Source organism: Cupressus sempervirens, chromosome 6 (genome assembly GCF_028749045.1).
Source record: "Cupressus sempervirens isolate cs-2001-9-10 chromosome 6, ASM2874904v1, whole genome shotgun sequence".
NCBI classification, from domain to species: Eukaryota; Viridiplantae; Streptophyta; class Pinopsida; order Cupressales; family Cupressaceae; genus Cupressus; species Cupressus sempervirens.
The window spans coordinates 199,911,867-199,939,575 of NC_143123.1; the positions used below are offsets into that span (position 1 = coordinate 199,911,867).

The following is a 27,709-nucleotide window of genomic DNA, read 5'->3' on the forward strand; positions in this document are numbered from 1 at the left end:
AATAGATTAATAATCTAGACACGACACATCAATTATACGAATGCAATTTTAAACTAGTCTGGAATGCGCTTTAACTCCTATGCTATGGAGACAAACTAGCCGTAAATATGGAAGCAATTAAATATTTTGCAATATTTATGTCTATCAAGTTTAAAAAGCAATAATGACCCAATCCACTTGTTTGAACATTAAAATATTTATAGAATTTTTTAAAATAATTATAAAGTACACAACTAAATAATATTTTAAACTGTAATGCAAATAAATAAAATAGATACGCTTACAGATTGTGTCGGAAATAAAAATTGCACTAGAGACACTCCTTATAGATGATCAATCCAATGCATTTTAATTCGAGGATCGCATATAAAAATTTCTACCTAATGATCCAACATCCATAAGCTTAGTTCAAAATTTTCATCTCCACCAATGAGAAAATGATATATCAAGTGTGCAATGATAACTTGGATATGTAAAAATTTGTAAGGGAGAAAATATGTATTGTGTATATTTCTCAACTTGAGTCCAATATTTATATGTAAATGAGTGACTTACAGTTACAGCCCAAAAGTCACGTCATTTCACAATGAGAAACAAGTCAGCTTTGTAAACCTTAATAAATTTAATTAAATACATGTTTGCTTCCTCAGATAATTATCCCATTCACATTAACAACATTTCCACCTATTAGGAGAGTAGGGTGTGCTTGATGCATCCTCTAATTTTGAAATTGCATGGGCAATGAGGCACCTATATCATATATAAGTTTGCCTCCACCTATCTTTATCTTTTCCATAGTTGACAATCCACGACAATTACAAAACATTCACTTCTCCCATTGTCTTCACTATTTTCTCTCTCGATTTATTTGCAGATGGTGTTGGTGAGAATGACACGTGCGGGCTTCATATTTGTCTCTTTTCACTGGCGTGTATTTCTGGACAGTGTGGAGCTTTGTATGGTCTTATTCGAACCTTCATTCATGGAACGGGTGTTGTCTTCGGGCTTCAACAACTGGACTCCAACATCGCTGCTCTCGGTTCATAGTGAAAACCTTGTGTTCATTGTGTTTCCATTATTCAACTCCATATTCGAGGGTCTCTAAAACATCTTTTGCTCCTCATCTGCAAGTGTTCACTCATACCTACTTGCAACAAATTTAAAGAACTATTAGAAATAATACAAAAACCATAGAAACATAACTTCGGCCAGTTTAGGCTTCTAAGGAATCAAAGAAAACTCTATTAGACTTGGTCTTGGATAATAACTATACTCTGTTGCACTTTATTGTTATTGTACTCATAATATTTAAAGACTCCTTTATTTGCTACAAATCTGACATGTTTGATAAATATCACTTTGTGTGATGTTATTCAGCGAATAATTTCTTCCATGTCTATTGAAAACATCACACTAATTTTTGTTATCGCACAACTTTAATGAATACATCTTCTAAATCCCTATTGAAGATATCCGTGTCTTTTCAATATATCAATATGCAAATATATTGACCGCTGCTTTAATTGCATGGTTGCAATTTCTCTTTTATTCATTCTTCAACTATATGTATACTGCAGTAAGTCTTAGATCATCAAATACCTCTTTTACCTCTGCATTTCAGCATCTAACAAGTTGATAGTTATGATTGTAAAGTACGCATTGGTTGTCAGTACACTTATCTCTACATCTCTGTATCATGGCTTTGACAGTAACCTTCATTGTTCTGGTGCTGCACTTCAATGGCTTGTCACTTGTCAATGTTTCATGCTAAGAAATCCTCCATATTTAATCTCTCAATCATATTCATAACAGTGCATCATTGGTTGAAACCATTTTATAAAGAACAACACCAAATGCATCTACATCCACCTTAGGAGAGACTTCTCCAAATGTTCCAACTAGATGTGAAGGCGAGATTGATGATGCACCTCTGACTTCAGGGTCACTTGATGAACATGTGTAAGAACATTCAATTCAGGTAAGAACTCCTTAGCGACCAGCATATCCATTTTACTTATGGTTGCCCTCTCTCCTCAAAGTTCTGCATAGTAAGCAGCACCAAAACTACCTCCACTTGAATATAAAAGATGATAACTTCTATTTAGATTTTGCAATCTTAGAACTACTCCTTTCCCTCTAGGCATCAACAACACCAACTTATCATATTTGCTTACTCTTCAAGATAAAAAATGGAGATAGGAAATTTTAGGTTCCATTAGGAGCCAACCCCTACGTATCTTTGAAGGATCCTTCAGAGTCGGCTCCCATCGACTTTCGATCCAGCCCAATCACCACACAGATGGAGAAGACTGGATCTGTTCCGTGTGTAGATGAACATGAAAATCCACTGCTTGATATTCGAGATGGGATTATTGCGAGCCCAGGCTACTTGTCTCGGCTTTGGAGCCACACCCTGTGTATCTCTCTAGGATCCTTTAGAGTTGGCTCCCACCAGCTTCAGATCCAAGCCGATCACCGCACTAATAGAGAAGACCAGCTTTTTTAGTTGTGAACCTTGGTTGAGTTGGAGACAGAGACCCACTTCATTTTCTGTTACCTCATAGGGTTTCCACTATCATCTAAGCATTTTACTATTTTGCAAGACAACCCACTTTTGCCCTATGTTTGTTAAGCCAATTGATTCCCATAATAATATCATAATATCCCAGAGGTGCTACATGCAGGTTGACCTTAGCTGAAAAGGTTGAGAATCTACCTATCCCTCAAACAAACATTGATCTACCTGAGCCTTTAACTAGTTTGCATACTCAACAGTCCAAGGATTTGCCATCTATCCAATTCTTTTTGGGAATGTACTTAACAACTTTGGAGATATAAAACACTCAGTGGCTCTAGTATCAATTAATATAGAAATAGGGTTCCCATAAGTCTTACCTGGATTTTCTATAGGACCCATCTCATGATCTACTTAACAATTATCGACTGCTGCATGGATCCTCTATTGAAAAAGGGTTTGCTGAGGTGGTAATGGAGGATGCGCTTGCTGATTAGATGTGCCCTTACTAGGATAGTGATTGACATAATTATCTTCGCCACAGGAAAAGCAACCTCTTGCTGGTCCCTTCTTTTCATTTCCCTTGTTGCTACCATTACTATTGAAATTGCCCTAAAAATCCTTACTATTGTTCCCCTTGAACTTCAGTTTGTTCATTTGAAATTTCTTAAAATTCTTTTTGTAAGTTCCTTGGTTAGAACTAGAGGAATTCCAATTTACCTTCCTTTTGTTGTCTCGGATGGAATCATCCTTTTTTAAATCTTTGCTCTTGCCTAATAGCCTTTTCACGAGCCTCCTCCATGGTTTGGGGTGCTAGTACATCTATGGCTCCCTCAATTGTGTTATTCAGCCCCATGATGAATTTTCTGACCTTAAGGTTTCCATCTTGCTGACAAGAAGGGACATACTTCAGAAATCGAGTGAACTTTTCCCAGTATCCATTCACCGACAAAGCCCCTTGTTTAAGATTATGAAATTCCAACAGTTTTTGGTCATAGAAGGATTGGGGACCTATTTTTAAAGGTTGTGCAAATTTGTCCCAAGTTATATTGGTGTTTTCCAACCAGGTAGCAACTTCTCTAACAAGCTGATAAATTCCCCAAACAACTTTTGAGGTCTTAGAAAAACCCATAATTTCAAAATATTTTTCTATCTCAATTAACCATGCCTCAGCGGCATCCCCAAACTTAGATCATGAAAACTTTGTAGGTTTAATTTTCTCTTTCATTGGATAATTCACTGACTATCTGATTCTTGTTTTGAATCTCCAACTGAGTTGGAATCAGCCTATTCCCTTGCTCGCTATAAGAAGATGGTTCTGGTTCAATTCTAGGACGGGGTGAGGATTGGGTGTCTTTGTGTCCTTGGCCAAGTTGATTTACTAGATTATTCATTCTTTGTTCCATTTACTTTATTCGAGTTTGGGTATTACGTAGTACTTGAACAAGATGGTCCATAGAACCTCGTGAGTTGTCCTCCAAGGATACCTCATTTTGTGTTCGATTGTTGTTTTCATTGTTTGCCATTGTTTTTGTACAAGTTTTCCTGAAATAATGTTCCATCCACGAGTTTTCTTTTCTTTTTAAATTGGTTGCTATACAAGCTAAAAGAAGAGGTAAATAAATAATATCATTTGCTCTCGATACTTTCTTTATTGATTTCCATTTTCAAAAAAATAAAGAAAGAATTTTTTGTTGTAACTGCAACTATATTTGTTACAAAATTTACCCACTATTGTGAGTACAAGATTTCAATCATTGATCTTTTAGGAAATCAGACAAAATATCCTTGGGCATTCTATTTGTTCCATTCCTTTGGGATATTTTGCCCAATACAAGGTGCATAATACATCATAAGTGGATTAATTTGCTTTAAATTCCAAACATAGATAATTTTGTTTCTCATAATTGCCTTACTGGGAGAAGTCCATTTGACTCTCCTTTTCGTTTCTAATTAGAGCATGGGCTAATGTTTCCTCATCTCTAGGTATGGAACAACATGAGTAATCATATTTAGACATGTTCTTAAGTATAAAGTTATGAACCGGATGACGAGGTTTCTTCTAAGGCATCTACCAGGTTCTCATCCTAATCTCATGCAAACATTTATGTTTCAGTTTTAAAGCCAATGGTGAACCCAATTTCAATGTCAAACTGAGAGCTCTAATACCATATGTAACAGCTAAAAAATTGAAGGACTAAAAACCTTAAGATACTCTTTCTTTTTACCTATTAGAAGGAAACAAACTACCTTTCACATGAAAAGGAAATATTGGAAAACAACTAACTAACTGCTAATTCATAACTACATTCTCATGAAAGAATTAAACCAGCAACTGAATGATTTAAACTACCCTTTTGATGTACTAGGAAGAACAATTTCAACAAGATAGATTAACTAACCATCTATATTACACATGAAATGTAAAATACTATCTAACTGCAAAATCTTAACTACCATGTCATATGAAGGGGAAAGTAACTGTGTAGAATATAAAGTTGATGTTGAAGCTGAGATAAAGACGCAATTGTAAGAAAATGACGAAATATTAAAAAGGTTTAGATCATACCATATCAAGATATGTAGAAATTGGTTTGTAGTGTACAAATCTATGCATTTGGAGGAGAAGAAAAGCATTGACAGAGGCTTAACTTCCCAACCACCAACCTAGTGTAATCCCCACTCATTCTCTACTGAGAATAACCCTACGCTGCACGGGATAGGGCAGGTGTACACCATCTCGTCCTGCCACCTGAGCAACCTGGTGTTAGAGTTATCAACTACATAGCCAGCTAGACTATGGGTACCTTCCAATAAATAATCCATCTGACTATGAGTTATCTTGACTTCTGGTGATCATTGCAGCATTATTCGCACTAAACCAACCCTAGCCAAGGATTCCAAAGGACACTATGTGCCCGATCGCCCACCACTCGACTTGAGAGACTTAACTAATATCCAGTTCCCACTATGAGCTAACTAGATTTACTATTTCCAATTATTTGTAATTTTTTCATAATTTCAATACATTTTTCTGATTTGCAGGTTTATCAATCTGTCCAATTCATATGGACTACACTACTCATCTCAGCCATTCTTGGCTATCCTTGATTATCTCTAGTGTTATTTTCCATCTTGTGGTATATAATATTTAGTTATGTAAAAGAACTTCTTTATGCACCCATAATTTAGAAAAGAAAGAAAGATTATGACTTCTGTGTGGCCAGATGTTATCTTCAGCTATGAACAATCTTCCACAAATCTCAAGGGCATACTTTTAATGTCACTGTACTTTGGAAGTATAAATGGCATGTTCAACTGATTCTTCTTGACACATAAATAGCTTTTAGAAAGCATTATGTAACAGAGGCGACAAACAACCCATGAGTGCTCTTTGCACGGCTAGTAAAATAGCTTAAATGTGGCTCAAACTGTCAATCATACTACAAGCAGTAGTCTGGTCGAACCTTCTTTGCATGCTATGAATGATAATATATTGACTGTTATTGTGACCATAAAATAAACAATCTTAAAGGAATAACGACCTAAATAAGGAGCTTTTGATTCGTAGTTCACTTGCTCTTCAAGCTTGACTTGGTCGATGGTCAATGAAGTTGAATAAATTATCTCCACTGGATTCACAATTTTTGCGATGCTAACTGAGTATGAATGAGATAACGGGATTCATAATTGCAGAAATGACTGATATAATGAGTGAGTTGTGAAAATCAAGGATGAGCTATGACTGATAATTATAAAGGAGAATGATCCCCCCCTTTCCTTCGGTTAACATGGGAAAAGAATGAACAAAAAAAAATGGAGTTATGATTTGCATGAAAGAAAAGAGTGGTGGAGGCATGCATCTATATATTACAATCTTGGCCGATGGAACATGCAATGTTGGAAGAAATATGAAAGGTCGTAATAATAAAAGATTTATAGGAGGCTGATGGACTTTTCTTGAGTAAAAATTTAATTTGATATGGAAATAAAATTCTCACCCATACTATTATAGAAATAATTATACTATTTATGTATACTTGAACATATTATTTTGTCTATATACACACTTCTTATTATTTTTTAAAAAATTATATCTATATATATTTTTAATACGTACACATATAAATCAATACTATGGGTATTACTCAGAGAACCAAAACTTGGAATGGGCTTGGAATCGGCAAGGTCAAATCAAATCATGAACCAGCTATGAATCAACAATGAATTGGAAAAATGAAAAATCCCTTGAAATTTAGAGATTTTAACAATTTAAAACTTACTTCATGCACCATTTATTGAATATAACTTGAACACACTATAACATCATCAAATAGAAACTAACATACATAAACAAGGAACATAAATGATAAATCCATCACACATGTAAAATGTAAATTTTAGCTGAAGGAAATAGAAATCATAGGATCATAACGAGTCATGACATAGATATATAGAATTATAAATATTGTCAAATCCTTAAATTATCTAAGATGAAGATTTATAAAACCAATGACATCAAATCATAAATGTATGTAAGATGAAGATCCATAAAACGTGTCTTTCTATAAGCAAAATCAAAAAACAAATCTCTCTCCCATGCTAACCTTCTTGCTACTGGACATTCTTTCCTCTCTGACCAACTCGGTATCTTTGATATCACTTTGGATAAGTGTTGGTTTGGTACAGGAGATACCCTTTTCATCAGTTTTTCTCTTTTTCTGTTAGGCTTCGTGCCCTTAGAGCGAAGAGAAAATTGTTCTCTCTCCTCTCTAAGATTTATCTTGATGAAGATCTCACAAAGGCACAGGTTACAGAGCTGAAACATGCACAGGGAATTGTGGCAAATGCTAGGCGGGTTGGAAAGTGCACTGCTATTAGGAATCTTAGAGCAGTTGTTCGTGATTCTCCTCCTATTGGATGGGTAGTGAGGACAACCTCCAAAACCGCATGATAGTTTCGATAGCAGTCTAACAAGAGGAAATCCCTTTCTCTTCTTGTCAACTATTGGAATGATAATGGTTTTTTACGGTCATTACCAAGTCTCTTTCACGATGTGGTGTAGCTGTTGATATTTTGGCTGTCATTGAGACTCACGAGAGTCCTATGCACCCTCTTCCAGAATATCTTGGATACTAGTGGTTGTCAATTTGCAGAGAAGAGGTCCATACTTCAGTGGGGTCCGTAGGTCCGAAGGTGTTGCTTGTTTGATTAGAGATGACATCTTCAGGTTCACATCAGTGGTTCACTCTAGTGCCTTTGCTTGATTCATGTGGGTCCGTATTGGGCGTCGGAATCACTAACAGAGGGACATCTTTCTAGCAATTTGTTATTTTCCACCAACCTCTTCTTCATATGCCATTCATGATGTCGATGATGGGGATCCTTTTCGTGTTTTCTGCCCTAGGCAATATCACTATTTTTGGAGACTTCAATGCACAGACTAGAAATCTTCAAACTCCTATACATGACCGTGGCTCTGATTCGATCTGCACTTCTAAGATTGATTCGACCAGTATGGGACTTCAGTGTACTTCAGATGATGCCTATGGGCCACTCTCTTGTTATGGTCGCCACCTCCAATTTTGTGAGTCCTCTAGTTTGTTGATTCTAAATGGTTTATCCTTCTTTCCTAGATCTAATCTCTTTACCTGCTAGCCACATGGTGCTGGTGTAAGTGTTGTGGACTATGTCATCACCTCTTCTTCTTTCATTCCCTCCATTCATAGTTTCACCATTTCTCGTCTCCTCTTTGTTGACCATGCTCTTTTTAGCATCGCTATCCACGTTTCATCCCGTTTGTCAACTTCTTTTCAGCCCTCCCCCATCCCGGTTGACTTTGTGTGCACCCCTACTCGCTTATGCTACCTCGAGGGCGATGGTCAGATTTTTTCCTTCCATCTTAGGAGACTTTTGACACCAGCTAGTTTCAATGATTCACATGTGGCCTCTGCCATGTTTGACTTACTTGCTTCCGCCATTTGGGTGTCCACTCTTCTTTCTGTTCCTCACTATTCCTCTCCATCTCTCAGGTCTAAGTGTCGGAATACTTGTCCTATGAATCAATGGTTTGATGCCAATTGTAAAGCTTTCAATTACTTAGTTCACTTTGCTTTTGAGACTCACTCTCCTACCTTCACCCATCAACGTTTAGCCTATCTTCGTTTTCTTTGCCACAAGAAACGTTCTTTTGCTTCTTCTTAGTGCAAATCCCTTTGCTCCATGCTTATTCAGAATACCCAGATCTTTTGGCATACCCTTTTTCCTAGATGTCCCTGCCCACCCCCTGCCCCCTCCTAGCCCTCCATCCTTGACTTCCACTCTTTGACCTCCCACACCATTACACTTTATGATATTCCAAGGAAACCACCTCTTCATTCCACTCCACCAACTTACTGCCATCTATTCACCCCCTCCAATATTTCTAAGGCCATTAGATCCAGTAGAGCTGCGGAAGAGGATGGTTTCCAGGCAAAACTTTCCAAACTCGGTGCTTTGATCCTTGGATCCTACCATCCTACACTCTTTAATAGAGTGGTCTGTACTAGGTTTCCTAAGTCTTGGTCGCATTATGTGATTTATCCTATTCATAAGTCTAGGCTTGCTTCGGACCTAGGGAACTATAGGACTATCATGATCGGGCATACTTTTGCCAAACTTTATGCCACTGCTTTGAACACCATGCTATCTAGAGACCTTGACAGGAGAGGTTGTTGGGCTAAAGGGCAAGTCGGCTTTCGGGTAAACTATTAAACTATGGATCATATCTTTACGCTGCGGGCTATTATTGAGGAGGTTAGGCACCGCTCTGAGAAAGGCTTTTGATTATGTTCCTAGGATGGCCTTATTTCAAAGACTTGATGAGATTTGGATCTCAGATATGTTGTTGACTGCTATTATGAGATTGTACGAGAGGTGACTGGTAGACTAAGGACCCCAGAGGGCTTTTCTATTTTGATTTAGAATACCATTGGGGTGAAGCAGGGTTGCTCTCTTTCTCCTACTCTATTCAGCTTGTATATTGATGAGCTTGAGGATTTCCTTGTGAACTCCTTGCAGCCTAGTGTTAGGTGCTATTTGCATGGGGTTTTGATCTCCATTCTCCTTTTTGCAGATGATGTTGTTCTCTTGGCCTCTTCTCTGGTCAGTTTACAGAAACTTCTTGATGGTTTTGCTTCTTTTTGTGATCAGCATTAGCTAGTGGTTAATATGGCTAAGACTCGGATTATGATCTTTAACTGTTTAAAGATTTCTCATCTTTATTTCTTTTTCCAGGGGCATGAGGTTGAGATCACATCTTCTTACATGTATCTCAGGGTAAAGTTTTCAAGACCCCCTTTTAGTTTGAGACCGACTATTTAGTCTAGAGTTAGTAAGAGCATGGGTTCTCTGGCCATGCTCGAGAAATAGTGCTTCAAACATCATTTTCAGGACACTTAGTCCAAGTTGTCCCTCTTGGACTCCTTGGTTAGACCGACCATTCTCTATGGCTCGGTGGTTTGGGACCTTCTCTTCTTGCTCCTGATTGGGCCTCTATTGAGCGTGTTCAGACATTGCTTTTACGACATATCATCAGATGTCACAGGCTCACCCCCCATAGCATTGTCTTGGCCGAGTTTAGAGCTCATCCTTTCAAACTTGCAACTATTTTTTACTTGATCTGGTTTCTTCGTTGGCTTCGAGGTTTTATAGATTCAGAGATTGACTGCCACAAATACTCTCATTTGGCATATTGTTCTATTGAGATTATGAGATTTGACACTTGCACTAGATCACGTTGTTGGTATGCCCAGGCCACTTCTCTGTTGGGTTCAATCGGGATTGAGATTGATCATGTTCCTCCATACTAGTTCTCGCTGGATGCTCCTGCTCACCTCCTCCTCGCACGTGATGTTAGATAGGATATCTATAGATAGTACACTATCACTACTTAGCGTAATCCTCCTAGTGGATTACGTCCTAAGATGGCCTTTTATGTGGAGCATTTTCTTGAGATTCAAAAAGGTATTATTGTGTGTCCTGCTTATCTTTATTGGCGTTGGTGTCATTCCCTACGATTCGCTTTGGGCTCCTTTAGAGTTGGCTCTGACCGTCTTTGGGCCCGGACCGACCACCATATGGATAGAGATGATCGGATCTGTAGACTATGTACTTTAGCGGAGGTTGAGACTGAAACCCACTTCATATTTCGATGTCCTATCTACTATGAGATCAGAGGGAGATTTTACTGTTTATTCAAAGATTTTTTTTCTCTTTCAGCGTTCTTCAACTATATTGACCATCAATGTCTTGCACTTTATCTGCGTGAGGCCTCCCAGCTTCGTGAGCATACCCTGCAGTTAGTCACACCTTAGGAACATACCTCTGATCAGCTCATCACCGCCTTTTTCTCCCCCTTGTCTTTACCATGGGGTGTGAAAAGGCCATCTAGTATCCCTCCTTCCAAATCGATCAAACACTGTACCGGTCTTTACAGGCAGCGACACCCTCCAGTGGCTCTCGGAAACAATCTAAGACTTTGAATCGTCCACAATTATATCCTTTTGTGACTGATTTCTTTGTACCAATGTAGGATCCTTAGTCCTTACCTTGGTTTTCCTTGATTATTATCTTTTATTGTTTCTTCTCTGTCACCGTTTGGTGCTCCTGCTTTGGCTGGCTCTTTTGTTTGTATGCTCAGTCCCACAAACCCTTGTGGTTTTTTGTTGGACGTTAATATTATTATCTTACCTTATCTTATCTTATCTCTAGCTCAAGTCTCATCATCATCCTCAAGCTCAGTCACGGCCTTTGCCTCAACCTCTAAATATCTTTTTTGTCTTCTACAAAGGCGTCTAAGGTAGGTCCTAAAGGATTGATGAGCCAAAGTTGTCACATGTGAGATGGACTCATAAACATTAGTAGGGCTTGTATCTGTGTGTGCATGTGCCTTCTACTAGTGTTTGAATGTGCTTTAACTTCCTTTGCCATGGCCACAACCTCAACCTCTCTGTCTACCTGGTCAACCTACTCATGGTCTTCCTCAGTGAGGTAGCTTCAATGAACACTCTGACTCTAGATCAATCTCCTCTAAAATGACCGAAGAGGAGTCAATGGCCAAAATCTGTCTAGTTCTAACACAAATTTTGTAAAGAACAAAGACAAGATCATTCAACCTCTGAACAAACAACATGTTTCACCTTTTCGAGTGGATATGCTTCAACATGGACCAACTGCACTCACATCCAAAAGTGTTGGTAGGATGACTCAATATAAAAATAACAATCCTCTAAAAGTTTGGGGTTGAGGGCCCAAACATTTGCCACCATCTATCTGAAATAAGAGAAAAGAAAAACATTTAGTCTCATTTAGAAAACTACAAGTACAACTTTAAGGCTAAATTACAAAATCAAAAACTAAAATGCATAACTTATAAGCCATGACAATTAACTTTAAGAATATATTATTTTTACCTAACTGTAATGATGTCTAAGCATCTATGACTATCCTGCTAGAGATAATCGCCCCTTCCTTATTATTGAATTTGTCTAGCACAATGGTTATAGGTGAGGCACTGTTATCACTACTCATCCTCTGCATCACTGTATATAGGCTGGTAAGAACCTCCTCATTTGCCTTGAAGTTAGGATGAAAATGATATGCTGGATTCAGGTAATAGGTTGTTGCATGGATGGGCCTGTGGTGCTGATTTTGCCATCTCCTATTAATGATCTACCAAATGGGGGGACATTATTCTTCACTACTGCATGCTGGGATCTAATGGCCTCCTTGGCCCTATCCATGCCCTCATATATGTAGCCCATAGAGAACTTCTCCCCATTAGCAGTTTGTAGGAGAGATACAAGGGGCTCAGTGATCTGCATATAATAAAAAAAAATTATGAGTCAAAACTTAAATATAAAACTAAATCATTTGACAAATAAATAATAAATAGTAATGCTAAATGTTAAATTGTAAGAAATTTACCTTGATTATTTCTTTAGTAAGTGCCCAAAAACCATCCTCATCAAAGAGGCCATTCGCCACATCCATCGCTGCAGTGGTTGTAACATAGAAAGAGGAAATCCACATTGGCCCAACAAACATGCACCTCAATTCTTCTCATGATGTTATCAAGGACTTCAATGTGATGAAATTCAAGGCAAACCTCATGATGCTAGGAGGAGCTAACTCCCAATCTCATGTATATTTCTTCTTTATGCCAAGGACGAATACATGTGTTTAGATAAACTTACTTCTTTTTTTTGCCCTTTCTACACATGATTTGATCCACTCAAGCTTACCAATGTCCTCCAACATGAGGTCAAGGCAATGTGTCGCACAAAGAGACCAAAATATTGTGGGGTGTCTCTCTATCAAAAGTTTACCTGCAAAAATTTTAAATTAATTAAAAATTTACACATGTTAAAAAACTTAGAATTAGAAAAGTTCAAATAATTTATTTTCAAAATTTGACTTTAAACCCCATACCACAAATAGTTACATCTACCATGCCTTGCCAATAAGCAGACATGTCACAAATAGATTAAAATTAGAAATTTAGATGACAAATCATTATATAATATGAATCTATGATTATACAAGTAGAAATAATTAAAATTTAACTTTAAAATTAAAGAAAACAAAAAAAAAAGAGTTAATTACCAAGCTGCAATAAATGGAATGTTGCAAAAGTACCAAAAGTTGCAAATTCATTTTCTTGTAGCATCATGAATCTCTTTGTTCAAACCCATGCTCTCAAGCAAGGGTCATGAGCCAGGAGTAGTGTGTGGCACAAAGTAACTGTCCAACTTGGACTTCTGCACTCTTGGTTGAAATGTAATAGGGTCAGTGTTAGTATAAGAACGACTAGCACTAGCACTAGGATAAAAGGGAGGCCTGGAAGAATCCGCTCCAACACAACTTGTGGATGCACATGCGTATGCAGATGCAAGAGGATGGGAACTAATAGTAGTTAAGTGTTCAAGTTGCCTTTTCTTATTTAACTTCTCTTATTCATATGCCTCTGATGCCACATAACAAAAACATTTTTCCTCTACAGTTTGTTTAGTGCACTCAGTAACATCATCTCCAGGAATGGCGGCAATATGGTATTTGTATCTATAGATGTCCCCAGAATTATGTCTTTACAAAACAAACATTTTGTTTGAAATTTTGTTCCTCCAAGAAAATCTTCGGTATATTTCCAAGCCTCATCCTTTTTAGGCATTGTGGAAAATGAAAATTAAGGTTGCTGCAATAAGAAAACTCAATTTAAAACTTAAAACTAATAAAAAAAACAACAAAGCCTACATTCTTTTTGAGAAAATTGTAAATACATGTTTGTACATTTGTTATAAAGCATTGGAGAGTTTGCAAGATTGCACTTTGCAATTTAGTTAAAAACATTCAAGATTTACAAATGAAAATTAAAAAAATTTACATAAAATGAAGAATCCACTAACATACCAAAAAAAAAATCAACACTTACCTCTTGCAAATGAGTTGATTGTTGCTATTAACTCCTTAATGCTCTCAATGCAATCTTATAGCCTCCCAAAATTGATTCTTGATCTCCTTTATACTCTTCTTTCTTGCTGCTTGCAAACCTATGGTTTCACTTTCCTCTCACTTTTCCTCTCTTCTTCTCATGCTAAACAATTAAAAAGCCTTTTAGGGTTATAAGAAAGAGAAAAGGTTAAAAAAAACACCATTAAAAAATTTATACTTCTATATGTTTTTAGACTTTTTTGGCTGCCGCGTGGCTGATTCATTGGGCGATATCTAGTGATTTTTGACAGTTTTTGGAGAAATCGCCTATGCTAGTGATTCATGGGGAAATATGCCAAAAAATCAATGATCTGATTCACCGAGTTACCAAAAACTACCCAAGCTAACTCGAATCGTTGGATTGCCTCAATTGCATGAATCAATGCGATTTTTAGTTCTTTGTTAATTATATAATATAATGCATCTAGCATCAAATAATGCAGAACATGCAAATTCCAATTTAAAGGTTATAATTTTATTTCTTTTATAATTTATATAAAGTTATATACATTTTTTTATAGAAAAGTGATAACCTAGTCAACTCTGAGTGGAAACTTGGTATTCTTTAGTCTGCCCTAGTCTACTTTTCCCTGGCCAAAGTAGTCTGGACGAATACCTAACAAACTTAGTGGTAGCTTGGTATTTGTGCCCTAATCTCTCTATCAATGCTTTCCCCCTTCACCGTGCACCTACAAAAGAAAAATAACATAGTTAAAGTATAATCCCAATAACTTCCAACGCCAATAATATAATCTTAACAAATAATCAGCTTAACTATTTCCAATTCACATGAAATCATAACGAATAAGCAATTTAACCAACCATTTCCAATTCAAATGAAATCTCAATGGCTATAGTTTAGATTCAGAATATTTTTAAATTAAAATAAAATATGGGATGTAACAAGTTGTCAGTGATTATGTTTCTTATGGTCATCAATAAGATTTTTCTAACTTTTATTGGGACACAACTTTGGATATCCATCTAGTTTGTATGCCATATCTATAGTGTTAAAACAGGAAACATCCATTACAACATAGAAAAAAAAGAAAATATCGTAATGGCCATTAATGATCAAATATAGATTAGGACTAGAATATACAGGTACATCAACAAAGGATTTGGACAAAAAAAAGGACCTTGACAAAAAGAAAATGCAAAATAGGATAATCGAAAGAGGACTAAACCATCAAGCAATTACAATAAAAGGAGAAGCAAGAGCCCATAAGGTCATGAATGTGTATCAACCTAGGGAGCAACCAAAATCCTCAAGTGCTCATGTTCTTGGATGGATTGGAACTATCAATTGACCATTTCATCAATCAAAATGAGACGATCAAATTAAAGTCTACAAATTCTTAGCTGGGAAAGTTCGAAGTTAAGGGAGTTGGCCTAGACGATCTTAGGAGATAGCAAATATTTTGTAGAACTTGACATTTTTGGGAATAAATATGGTAATGCGAGCAAGCCACTACGATCCATGTCATGTCATGAAAGGTTAAAGAGTTCCCATCGTTCGTATTATATTTTTCCACAACTACACAAGTGAGAGTTCAAATGTTGAGAAGACCTAGCTACAATAGAAGCTAAGAGTGATGCTTCACCAATTTGTACCCATGCATAACTAAATCAAAATTGTGCAAATGGTTCTTGAAACCTCCAAGAGTAGCAATGTATTCAAATAAGAAATCAACCTCATATGTCTATGGTCACCAAAGGAATGTAATGTTCCTAAGATCACTGAATGTTGTTGAGTCCTATGTCACCTCTGGAGAAAATCTTCTTTTGTCCGTTAGGGAAAAGTACACGGGATGGTGCTATTTCAGAAGTCGTACGGTGGTCAATGTAGTAGTATGGATGGGGTACTATACAGACACCAAGGAGGATGGAAGCCGTATGGTTGTAGAGTATGGTGAAGCAGGAGAGGATGCCATACGGTATGGTGAATTGGTCGTATGGAGTCCATGAAGGTCATACAGTGTTTAGGGAGGGTTGTACGGTAAATAGAAATGGTTGTATGGCAGTCAAAGCTGTATGATGGAGCTAGAGTGGTGGCGTACGTTGTGAGGGCCAGGTAGGCTGTATGGTAAGCCGTACGATGGGTAGATAGAGGATGCAAGGGAAGTATGGGGGTGTGGGTGAGTGGCGTATGGAAGAATGAAGGCCGTACAGACAATGAGGTAGCAGTACGGGAATGTTCGGAAGCCGCACAGTTAAGTGTCTGAGGCAGGAATGGTAAAACACAACTATAAAATGCAATCTTGTTCATACGTAAACACAACAGATTTAGATAAAATCCAGACACAATAATATGGTTAATCCTTCAATTAATATATGCCGAAAGATGATGCTTTAATTTCCCTGATTCGAGTGAAGTGTTACAGGCGATGGAATAGGGTGAGGGTTAAATCCCACCGAAATTGGATAAACCAAATAGAGAAGGTCTTTCACTTCCGAAATGGCGAATAACAAAGACCTCCAACAGGAATTCGCAGTACAGAGAAAATAATTCAAATTGCATACCTAAAGACTACTTACAAGCTGTGCTTAAATACTCATCAGAGAAAACTTTTCGAGGGTGTACAAAGATAGTCAACGGTAACACAAACTACGGAAACAAAAAAATGGGCTCGAAATATATTAAATAAATCAGCCCATTAACAATAGTTTGATTATTGATTTATTTTATAATGGGAACATTACAAGGAAGATCCATGCTTGAACTTGTAGATCTTTTGATGATAAAGGGCTAAGCTACTCTAATCAAAATAGTGCAAGAAAGTGGTAAACAAGCCACCAAATCTATGTATCATAATTACACCGCCCTGGGGGACAAGGAGACTAGGGGATAAGTTTCCAGAAAGGGGGACAAAACAGCCTCAATTTGGGGGCGAGGAATGCGAGGTGAGGGTTGGGGGGGTTGGGTGTATGTAGTATATACTATACATATGGTACTTAAAATGCTAATTATAAAAAGATGTATAACATTATAAGACAAATATGAAGTATAAGTTCATCATGACCACTATTGCTAGTTTAGTTTTACATTGCATTGAACGTTGAACAATAAAAGAGATCTATGATGTAACTTCTATCAAATAAATTAAATATTCAAAGATTGAAAATTCAAATTCAAATTCAAAAGTCAAATATCAATTTATCAAAAGTACGAGTATCACTATCTCATCAATGTCATCATAAGGATAATTACATCAAGTAGCATCAAGCATGATATGATCCCAAAGTTCAATAGTTCAAACATCCAAGATGTCTTTAATCATCCTTGTCAAGCTCAGGTTCAGGCTCATCAAACTCATCATCCGAACTCTCAAACTCTCCAAGGGTAAGAGACATGTGAGGAACACCAACCAACCTTGCATTAGAAGTATCCCCATCCTCATCAATCTCTAATGGCTCCTCTGGCTCTACATCCCATCGTGTTGCTTGACTCTCCTTGTACACACATGTCTTGCAATTATTGATACACAAGGCACAACGTACAACCACTAGCTTCTCTCCTCTCTTAGACATAAGTTTGTTCCTCTTATGAGAGTCGATCAAGCTATAAGTAGACCACTTCCTTTCAAAAGTTGAAGAACTAGATACCTAAGATAACAATCAAATGACTAGTATGAGAATCATTAAATTGAAATTCATAACTAAAAGTGAAAACAGATAATTTCAATAATTAGAATTTAGGTTCTAAAGTTGAAGAACATGAAACTTGAGATAGGAGATGAATGACTATCGTAGTAGTAGTTGTTGATTTGGATCCATGAACTTTCCATCACAAAATTGGATCCTCTTGTGCTATTGTTTTTATGTCCACCTTTGCTCTAGCTACATAGCCTTTAAGTGTAGAAAATTTGGTTCACTTAAGGTGAACCTTTCTAGCAGTCTTAGAGCAATACATCTTCTCAATGCACTCAAAGAACCCTTCACCTAAAATTCAAAATTTAAAATTAGTAAATTAAAAAATTAAAGATTCATTACTATAAGTTTAAGTTCTAATACATAAAGATGATAAGGATTACAATGAGCAGCATGATTACATGATAAATTGGCAATGGATTACCTCATCATCATTCAATGGTGTAACTCTCCTAGGCCTAGGCATGTACCACTTTGGATTCAATGCATAAGCAGCCATGTGTAAGGGAGTGTTGAGGTTGTCCCATCTATGTTGAATAATAGGCCAAATTAGCTAATTGTAGAATGCCAAATTGGTATTCCTCTCACACAATTGCCCTTATCTAGCCAAGCATGGCATCAATGCACTCATACACCTCTCCAAGTCTAGGTGCATCCCCATCCCCATATTTGATGACTTGGAAAACTGAAGTGATGATAGTAACTATGTATTTTGCGTCACTCCAAAATATATTGCTCTTCACTATCTCCTTCACCCTCATTCTTTGCTCAATCATGGACCCATCCCACCTATTCTGCTCATTTGTCATAACCATGAGTTGCAATGGCTCTTGTAACTCAAGCATTCTCTCCAAAAGAATTAAGTAGGATACTTATTGGGTATCAACTGGTTTCAGGAACTCCTTCCTTTCAAAGCTCCTAAAAAGGGCATGTGATGTGTGGTGATTGCAAATAAACATCTGCACTGTTAGGTGAATATTTTGCAACCGACAGTTTTGGGTAAAAATCTAATTGCAAAATAGGATGACCAGCCACAGCGTGTGAGACAAAGTCTCTCCTACCTTAAAGGGAAGGCTCCCCCTCTCACCGTTTCTTGGATCAACTCAAGGTAAGCAAGAAGTCGAGAGATTTTGTAAAATGGGTGTTACCAATATCCTTTCTTCTTAACTTTCAAAAAAGAATCCACTTACTCGTAGGGCGAATAATGGGCAAGGTGAATCTCTAACTACACTTCTATCAAGAGCTGGAAACAATGATATCGATAAACTTTTACTAACTCAAAGGCTAGCTAAAAATGTATCGGTTTGGCTCTAAATCCGATCGTACTTCTATATGAAAAGCTTTACAATTAGGGCACAAAGACTCCTAAAAGTAAGAATACTAAACTATTTTGCGAATTAAGAAGAAAATATAAGCTACAGACAAAGTTTCTAACTATACACTTTCAGAATTGCTTCTGGTCAAAGCTCTGGCTTTAATTGCTTCTTCAACAATTCTCGAGAACAATTACCAATAACACACAACAATATGAATCAAAGACAACTTGGATGAATTATAGACAAAGCTTACAATTCACACAAATAACAATCTCACTTAATCAATGTTAAGTCTCAAATGCTCCTTTGTATTCACTTTCTCTCAAAACAATGCTTACACAAACAAAGCTATGCTAGCACAATTTTCCCAGAGTTCTCTTGCACAAAAGATAATGATAATTTTACAATGAGGGGGCACTCTTTTATATAGGCATAGGAGTTGAGAAAAAAGTGGAGGAAAAACTGGGAGCAATTCAACCAACTTTGACCTAGTCTAACTACAGGAGAAAATATAGGGTTACAATCAACTACACGTGCAACTTGCATTACATCTTTTACATACACATGTACATGCAACTTGCATTACATGTAATTACATTTTTTCATGTAATGCATCCTCTCCAACTACAAATGTGAAAGAAGAAAAAAGACGGAAGAGAAGGAGACAATTCTGAAGGGCCTTGTACTTGACAATGCAATCCCAGATGATAATAGGATTGGGAGTTCATGTACTTTGTACCGCTGCATTCACCTTACTAACCACGGTGTTACGTCTTTTGATAGCTTGATGTGACTAAACTTTTCTCATTCAAGTTGTTGTGAATTCTCCTTTATAGATCAGCACAAACTAGAGTCTCTGACACTTTGAAAACCTTCTTGACAATGTCCGGATGTACACTCAAAACAAGTTTCCATCAGCACCTTTAACTTCTTTTTTGAAGTGCTTGGCGCATGGGAATGTGTGCAAATGGAAATTGCTAATTTTCAAATGTAACTTAGCGTTTTCAAAGCTTTATTGAATGAAAAATAAGTACATGTAAATGCAACATGTAACGAGAGATGGAGGGTGAAATAAGATGCAAATGCAAGTGAAAGATACACTTTACATGTATGTGCGAATGAAGGTCAAGATGTAAAGCATGGAATGAGGCTTGAACATGTATTTACTCATGTAGTGCAAATGCATATGAAGAGATGAAAATGAAAAATGGAGGTGAGATAATGAGTTTTATAGTCATTTTTGAGGAAAAGGAGAAGTTAAAGTACATGAGAAGCAAAAATGACATCTTTTTGACTTTCCAAAATGTGACTTTTAATCAAAATCAGATCTTTTAGATGCAACTACACGTAAGGAATTTCGTGTAATCGTGTCGTGCGAATGGAAGCGAAAAGTGAGGTGGGTGAAAACGGAAGCGAAAAATGGGATTACATGTATGTGTGGATAGCGAATGAGATGGAAAACATGTAATCACATTTCGTTGAGTGAGAGATGAAGTGTCGTGACATGGAAATGCAATGTGAAAGATGACGATGCTTTCGCATGAAATGAAACAAAAACAAGTCTTTGAGAAAAAACTTGTAACTTCTGCAAGTGGAGAAAAAATGGCAAGCAAGCACAAAACACAAAATACAAAAGAAACAAAGTACCTTCGGAAAATAATTCAAACATGCCAAAATGCAGTGCACGTCAAAGCTCAAATTCGAAATTGGGACTTGGGAAAGAACCAAAAACATGAAAATGAATGAAAACTTCATATTTAAAGGGAAAATGCATTTTCCATGGCAAATATCTTCACAAATGGCAACCATCTAATAATTTCATGCATAAAATTAGGAAAGATAAGCATGAATTAAATTACAAGAAGGAAGAAGTCCACTTACATGCCAAATATGAAGGAAAAAGATGCTCCAATGTTTGAAAAATTCTTCAAAAATGGTGAGACCTTTTCCAATCTTGTAAATTCGAATGGAAGAGGGCAGAAAACAAGGAGAAATAGTTGCAATATGCCAAAACGTGCCCTAAAACTTCTCCAAATTCCAACGTTTTTAAAGATGAAAGCTTGCAACACGTTTTTGGAAAAAACGTGTTTCACCAAGAATCCCAAGTAAAATGTTTTGCTGTTTAAACACCAAAATGTGAATCGATATACAATGTAATCACTCAAAAAGAGTAAATTGATTCATCTCCATGCAAAAACATTGATCAAAAATGGAGATTTTTGGAGTTTTTTACAAAAACGTGCTCTAAATTTGGGCAAAAACGATTTTCAGCACATTAAACTCATCTTTGATGCAAACAAACTCATCGCCAAGCCAAAACACCTTGAATGCAAAAGATTTCATGCAAATCCATGAAGAAAATTTTGAGTTATGGCCAAAATCGGATTCTTGGGGAGCAAGTGCACATTTCCTTCTCAAAATTGGACTTTTTGATGGACATTACATACTTTAAAATATGCTCTCCTCCAAAATCGCACTTTTTGGAGTCATATGCATGTTTTAAAATATGCCTTCAAGTGAAATGGCACTTTTTGGAGTGCATAGCATGTTTTAAAATATGCTTATGAGTAAAATCGAACCTTTTGAGGTAACTTGCTTAATTTAAAGTGTATCTCACTTTTTAGATGCTAAGGCATAAAAACTTGACTTCTCATGTCATAGCATCAAAAAGGTCCACTTATGGTGAACACTTTATGTAATGACATGAAAAGTGTTCTCCAAAATGAATTTTATATGCAAAGGCATGAAAAGAGTCCACTTTTCATAGTGTTTACATGCAATTGCACATAAAAAGGTCCAATTTTGAAGCCTTTAAGTCATGTAATTCACTTAAAATTTATAAAAATGTCACCAAATGGGTCAAAAATAATATTCATTTATCATATTATTAAATATAATACATAAACATCATTTTAAAGTGACATTTCAATAACTATTTGATTTTTAAAACCAAAAATTTAAAATGAAACTATATAGTTATATAGTTACTTTAAGTGAAAAATTAAAAAGTAACTCAACTTAAAATTATAACATAAAGAGCATTATAGTCACTTTAAGTTATAAATTTAAAGTAAAAGTAACTTTAAAACATAACAAAAAGTGAGTATAATGTTATATTTTCCAAAAAGTGAAAGTCAAATTGAAAATATAACATCATATTTTTAATTTGCGCTGTTGTACCTAAAATGTCCGCTTTTGATGCACTAAAACGGGCATAACTTTTGATTGACAAATCTGATTGACCTCTAGGTTAGACCGAATCGAAGGGGAAATCAAAAGATACAGGACTAAAAACAAGCAAAAGAAAAGAATGGACTGTGAAGGCTTCAAAAATCAAGCAAAGGCTCGACAAAAAGAAAAAAGAAAAAGATTTGATGAAGGCCTTCAATAAAACAATTTGATACACGAGTTGAAATGGATCAATCGATTCACATTAAACAATTAAATATCAAATTCAAGCTTAGAGAAACGTGAAACTAGCTCGGAAAAGTTGTGTTGTTACCAACATTTTGTGGAAACAAAATGCAGGACAACATGCACATCTCTAGCATCACTCACTACTCCCTTAATCCAGGCAATCTTCTCCATGTCATTTAGTGCATTGTTGATAGTATGCACACAACATGGAGTCCACTAAATATGTTTGTATGCTGCCTCAACAAGTCTCCTTGAACTTTACACACAAGTGTTGCATATTTCACTACTTAGATCACCTTTTGTGGTCGTATTGCCTCAATAGCTGCCCAAAGGATGTCAAACTAAAAATCAGCATCCTTTCAATGCCATGGACAAACAATGCCCCTCGTTTGATTGTAATTATGATATTGATGAGTGGACGGCTCCTAATGCCCGTCCATCCATCCATGATGATGTTGCACTCATACTCCTCCCAAACTGTCCTAATGTCTCCATCTGTAGACCAATCTTGGCACACTATTTATCCAAGGTTGTAGTCCACAATTTGCACCCACCTAGTAGCACAATGTCGGTGCTCCTCCCCTTGCAACCACCTACATCATCTCCTTATAACAAGGAGATCCTGTCACATGAAGAGGTATATCATTGGGGAAAAAAGTTGCCAGTGGCTTCCTCTATCTCCTCTTTCATGCAGATGTTAAATAAATTAGCTATGGGGTTACTTTCAGATGACACTTTTGTTTTCCTCTTGCTCGATTGTGCTTCATTCATAGCACTAGATATGGAAGAAAGACCTGAGGCTGCCCCTCCAAATGATGTAGCTTTCTACTACGGTCTAGGAGTAGGAATATGTGGCTGCCCGTTCTCATGAGCCTGTTGAAGACTTTGAATCTATTGCCTGTCAGTTAAGGTGGTAGATACCTTAACTACCAAGTCATCTGGAACACCCCAAAGTTTGGTGAACTCAATTTTGTAATGGAATTTTTTTATTTCTTCAAGAACTCAAATGCACCCACACCTTTTCCTAGCCCACTTTGCCAAAAGAGAGGAGGGGTAATCTATAGCTAGTGGGCAAGTGGCCAATTATCTAAAGATTGAGATTCAGTTTCCTTATTCTCTTCATAATACTGCAAGTTGTATCTTCCCGTCTGCTATGAGAATGGGGCTCTAATTCCATCTCATCATCATTATGACTTGACTCACTTAAGTTATGACCCTAGGAGCTCATTTTCACACCGCATTTCACAAAATGAAAAAAATTAAATTAACCAGATGCTTTCAGCCTGTGCCCTTCTTCAAAATCACAATTTTTTCAATAAAATTTGAGTAACAAAAATTTGGAAATGAAATAACAAGCATCTACAAAAATCTAGAAATGAAATTTAACTACAAACTAAAAGCAATTAACCTGGCTTGAAAAATCAGAAAATAAAATAAAATAACCATGAAATACCCTACCTTTTGCTTGAAAAATCTCTTGGACAAGCTGAAAAATCTCCCCTCTCCACTTCTTGCTCCTTGTCGCTCGTCTTTGCCTTCCAATCACTCTCTTCACTCAAACATGTACCCTTTTATGAGATCTTTGCTCTTCTTCTTGCTATTGTTGCAAAAATTAGAAAACCATGAAATGAATAGAAATGAGAAAGCATTGATTTTATAAGATTTCAACCTCTAGATGGCCCCCACATACCCTAGGGCTAAAAAATTATTATAGAACCTTTTTATTTTTCACTTTTCAACTTGCTCAAAATAGGGGGCATCTGTCTATCCCCTAGAGGGGATGACGGATGTTTCCTCAATCCCCTGTCCCCATAGAGGACACATGGACGTCCCCCCGTCCCCACAAGGGATACAAAGACGCCCTTGTCCTTGGCGAGACGACAACCCAATGGTGGCACCATTGGGGACGAAGGAACGTTGTCCCTCCGTCCCAAGTGCGTCCCCGTCTTGGGTGCATCAGGGAAAAACGGTGGGGAAATGCCCCCATGTTACTCTGCTATGTATAGACAATAGTACTTTCATGAAATTCATAGTAGATTGGGCATTGAATAATGAAGTGCTTGTCGTATTCTACCTCTTGAAGAGAACAAGGGTAACATTCTCTTTCACTTCGTAAAATATGGATTTTTTTTGAGCATGAAGTTTATCAAAATACACCTATAGCCGGCTATGGGGAATCCTCAAACTATGAATCCAATGATTCTAAAGATTGGTGGGTTGATCAATGACCGCATCAGCAACTGTTCAGAATAAAAAGCTAGTTTAGGGTTATGAGAACTTGGATGAGTGATTTAAGTGGGGTGAGAGAAGGTATACAATATATAGAAGATCTGGTGGATTTGTAATATACTTTTGTGGCCCCAAAAAAATGAATAGTTTATTTGCAAATAGAGATTTATTAGTCTATGCCTTGTTCTTCATAAAATAGTTTGACTTTCCTTTCTAGAAATGACTAGATAATTTGAGAGAACCTTGATCTTTTTGCGCAGTGCCATACAAATGATTTGATTTCTTTGTGAGTGAACCTTTAGTTTTTTAGACCTAAGCTCTACGTGTATGTTTTCCAGCTCATTCTCTATTGTAATGAGCTCCTCCAACTTATGACATATACTGTATTACGATTAGTTTTTGAGATGTAAATAGTTATCAACCAGTTGAAGAAAATGACTTTCTTTTTTCTAATTTGAGTACTTGTTAGAAATTTTGCAAATGGCATGGAATTCTTGTTAATGTTTAAAACTAAAAGTATTGTTGTTCTTACAACAGTTAGATGTAAAACGAATGATAAGGTTTCTTCGATTTTGGAGATCCACGTAACACTGGATTTACAAAATGATAATATGGAAATTACTAGTATAATCATTTAATAGATGTACAAGTATGTTATACAGAACTTAAATCGAGTTGAGATCATCCAAATATCAAGCAGCTCAATGTCCTCGTTGATTTGGAACAGTAATGACTATTGGTATGTGCTACATCTATTACTGTATGCTCATTAGGGGAGTCTGAAATGGCCTTTAGAGTTGTAGTATATGGTTCCTGATTCTTCAGTAGTGTTTCTCAGGCTGAAATGAGGTATATTTGTATTATTTTTCTGCTTCCCCCAAAAAAATGATTGTGTTTTAAAATGAAAAAATAATAGAAATAATCCAAATCCATTGCTGTCAGGTTAGATTGACACTCACCATTGAAGGAATCTTTATCAGATGCATGATTTAATTTAAAATTAAGTTATATGCTTGGATACTGACATGGCTCTAGTAAGAGCTACTCAACTAGCATAGGCAAATCTTAGCTAACTGTTCAGCATAATTCTGATTGTCCATTAAATTTGGGAGTTTTTGGGTTCGAATCGCAGTGGAAATTGAGTTATTTCTTAGTACAAATCCTTTTAAAGCACATGCATACATTTTCAAATAAAGCTATTTTCATCTGGAAAATAATTTGACATTCAAGTGGTTCTTGGTGAACTGGTATCCGTATTGTTTCTCTTAAGAAATTAATAGCATTGTGGAATGAGAGGATACTCCTTACTCTTTAATTAAGGTTTTTCTCACAAACTTGTTCCTTACTATGTATATCTTGGCAGAGACTGGAATTTCTTGGAGACTCTGTATTAGATTTTCTTATCACAAGGCATCTGTTTAAGGAACACCCTGATCTTACACCAGGTGTTTTGACGGATTTGCGCTCTGCAGCTGTCAACAATGATAGTTTTGCATATGTGGCTGTCAAATATAATTTACAGCAGTATATTCGCCATGGTTCAGTCGTGCTTCTGGGACAAATCACCAAATTTGTCAGGGCTGTACAGCATTGTATAGGGGTAAAAGGTTGTTCCTTTACATCTTGTGGAGTGAAAGCTCCAAAGGTGAGTAGTTAATTGGATTTTTATTCCATGTAGAGTTTGGTGGATTTTTCATTGCCTTATAGAAGGTCGCAGTGCTTGTATTGATTTCTCATTTATGAAGGACAATTTAATATCAAATTGCTTTACAGCTGGTCATCATAATTAATTATTATTTTTTCTTTATTGTTAAACCCGTAAACATTTTAAACCTAAAAGTATTTTCTGTTCAACTCTCTCTTCTGTATGAGAAAGAATTGGGAAATATGAGAATCTAACTATTTTTTATTTAAATGCAATTTCCAACAAATACAGGTGCTAGGAGATATAGTAGAAAGCATTGCAGGAGCAATACTGGTGGATAGCAGATTTGATTTGGAACATGTATGGACAATAATGAAACCTTTGTTATCTCCTATAGTAACACCAGAAACACTGCATTTGCATCCTATAAGAGAAGTTTCTGAACTTTGCCATCTAGAGGGCTACCGCATTGTCTGGAAAAAAAGTGCACAAGAGGGTGAACTATATCTTGCAACTCTTGAAGTGGTTCTTGAGAATGATACTATACTTGGAAAAGGATGCAATATAAGTAAAAAGTCTGCAAGGGAAGAAGCAGCTCAACAGATATTAATGCAACTTAAGGTTGGTGCACATTTTCTATGTCTAACTTTGCTTCTTCTATTGTTCTATAGGAATACAATATGCATAACTCTGCAGAGCCAAAAGCTTGCCGACAGGGAAAGAGTCCAGAATAAAAAAGTCCCAAAGCAATAGAATATAATCTCTATTTGTTCCCCCTACTACTTGTAAATGCTTACAGGTTCTTGTATGCTAAGTGGGTTCTCAAAATTTGTTGTTATTGTCAAAGTATATGATGAACCATGCCATTAAATCAATGATTATTCGTAGAGGTCTTCTAGAGTAACTTAAAACACACACAAGTCAAATCCCATGACATTTAAACATTCTAATTACAAATGCTTGTGAACACCTTCAATACTTAACACATGTATATGATAGAGTTGGACTTGAGCTAGTTCATATTCGTTTCAATTGTGAGACAAAGGTGACTTAAAAGGCATTCCGCGTTCAACAATCTTTGCAAATGGGAATGATGTGGGAGGGTGAAAAGACCAAAGCAGTGAACTATATTCACTATTCCTCCCCTATATGAACAAATGCTTACAAGTGCTTGTATGCTGGGAAAATTCCTCTACGTTGTAATTATTACCAAAATATGAGGAGAAAAGAAGAGTAATGACTACTCATGAAGTTCATCATGGCAACATTTGGATCTTGCCTTGTAAGGTGTATTCTTCAGCACTCCAAACTCAATTCGACAATAGATACTTTTGGGAAGACTTTGTGTCAACCTTTCTGTACTTAATTTACATACACATTTTAATTTGTTTTATGCATTTCAATTTT

At 36.5% G+C, this 27,709-nt stretch overlaps 1 protein-coding gene across 2 annotated transcripts in view; it reads left to right on the forward strand.

Annotated features, from left to right (window-relative positions):
• The window catches only part of DCL3 (dicer-like 3), a 212,235-nt gene that overhangs the window by 137,021 nt on the left and 47,505 nt on the right, over positions 1 to 27,709 (forward strand). For both annotated transcript variants that reach the window (XM_089787426.1, XM_089787425.1), the window contains 2 exons: positions 26,021 to 26,302; positions 26,594 to 26,923. In XM_089787426.1, coding sequence (XP_089643552.1) covers positions 26,021 to 26,302; positions 26,594 to 26,923 — 612 coding nt within the window. The remainder of the gene's footprint in view (positions 1 to 26,020; positions 26,303 to 26,593; positions 26,924 to 27,709) is intronic.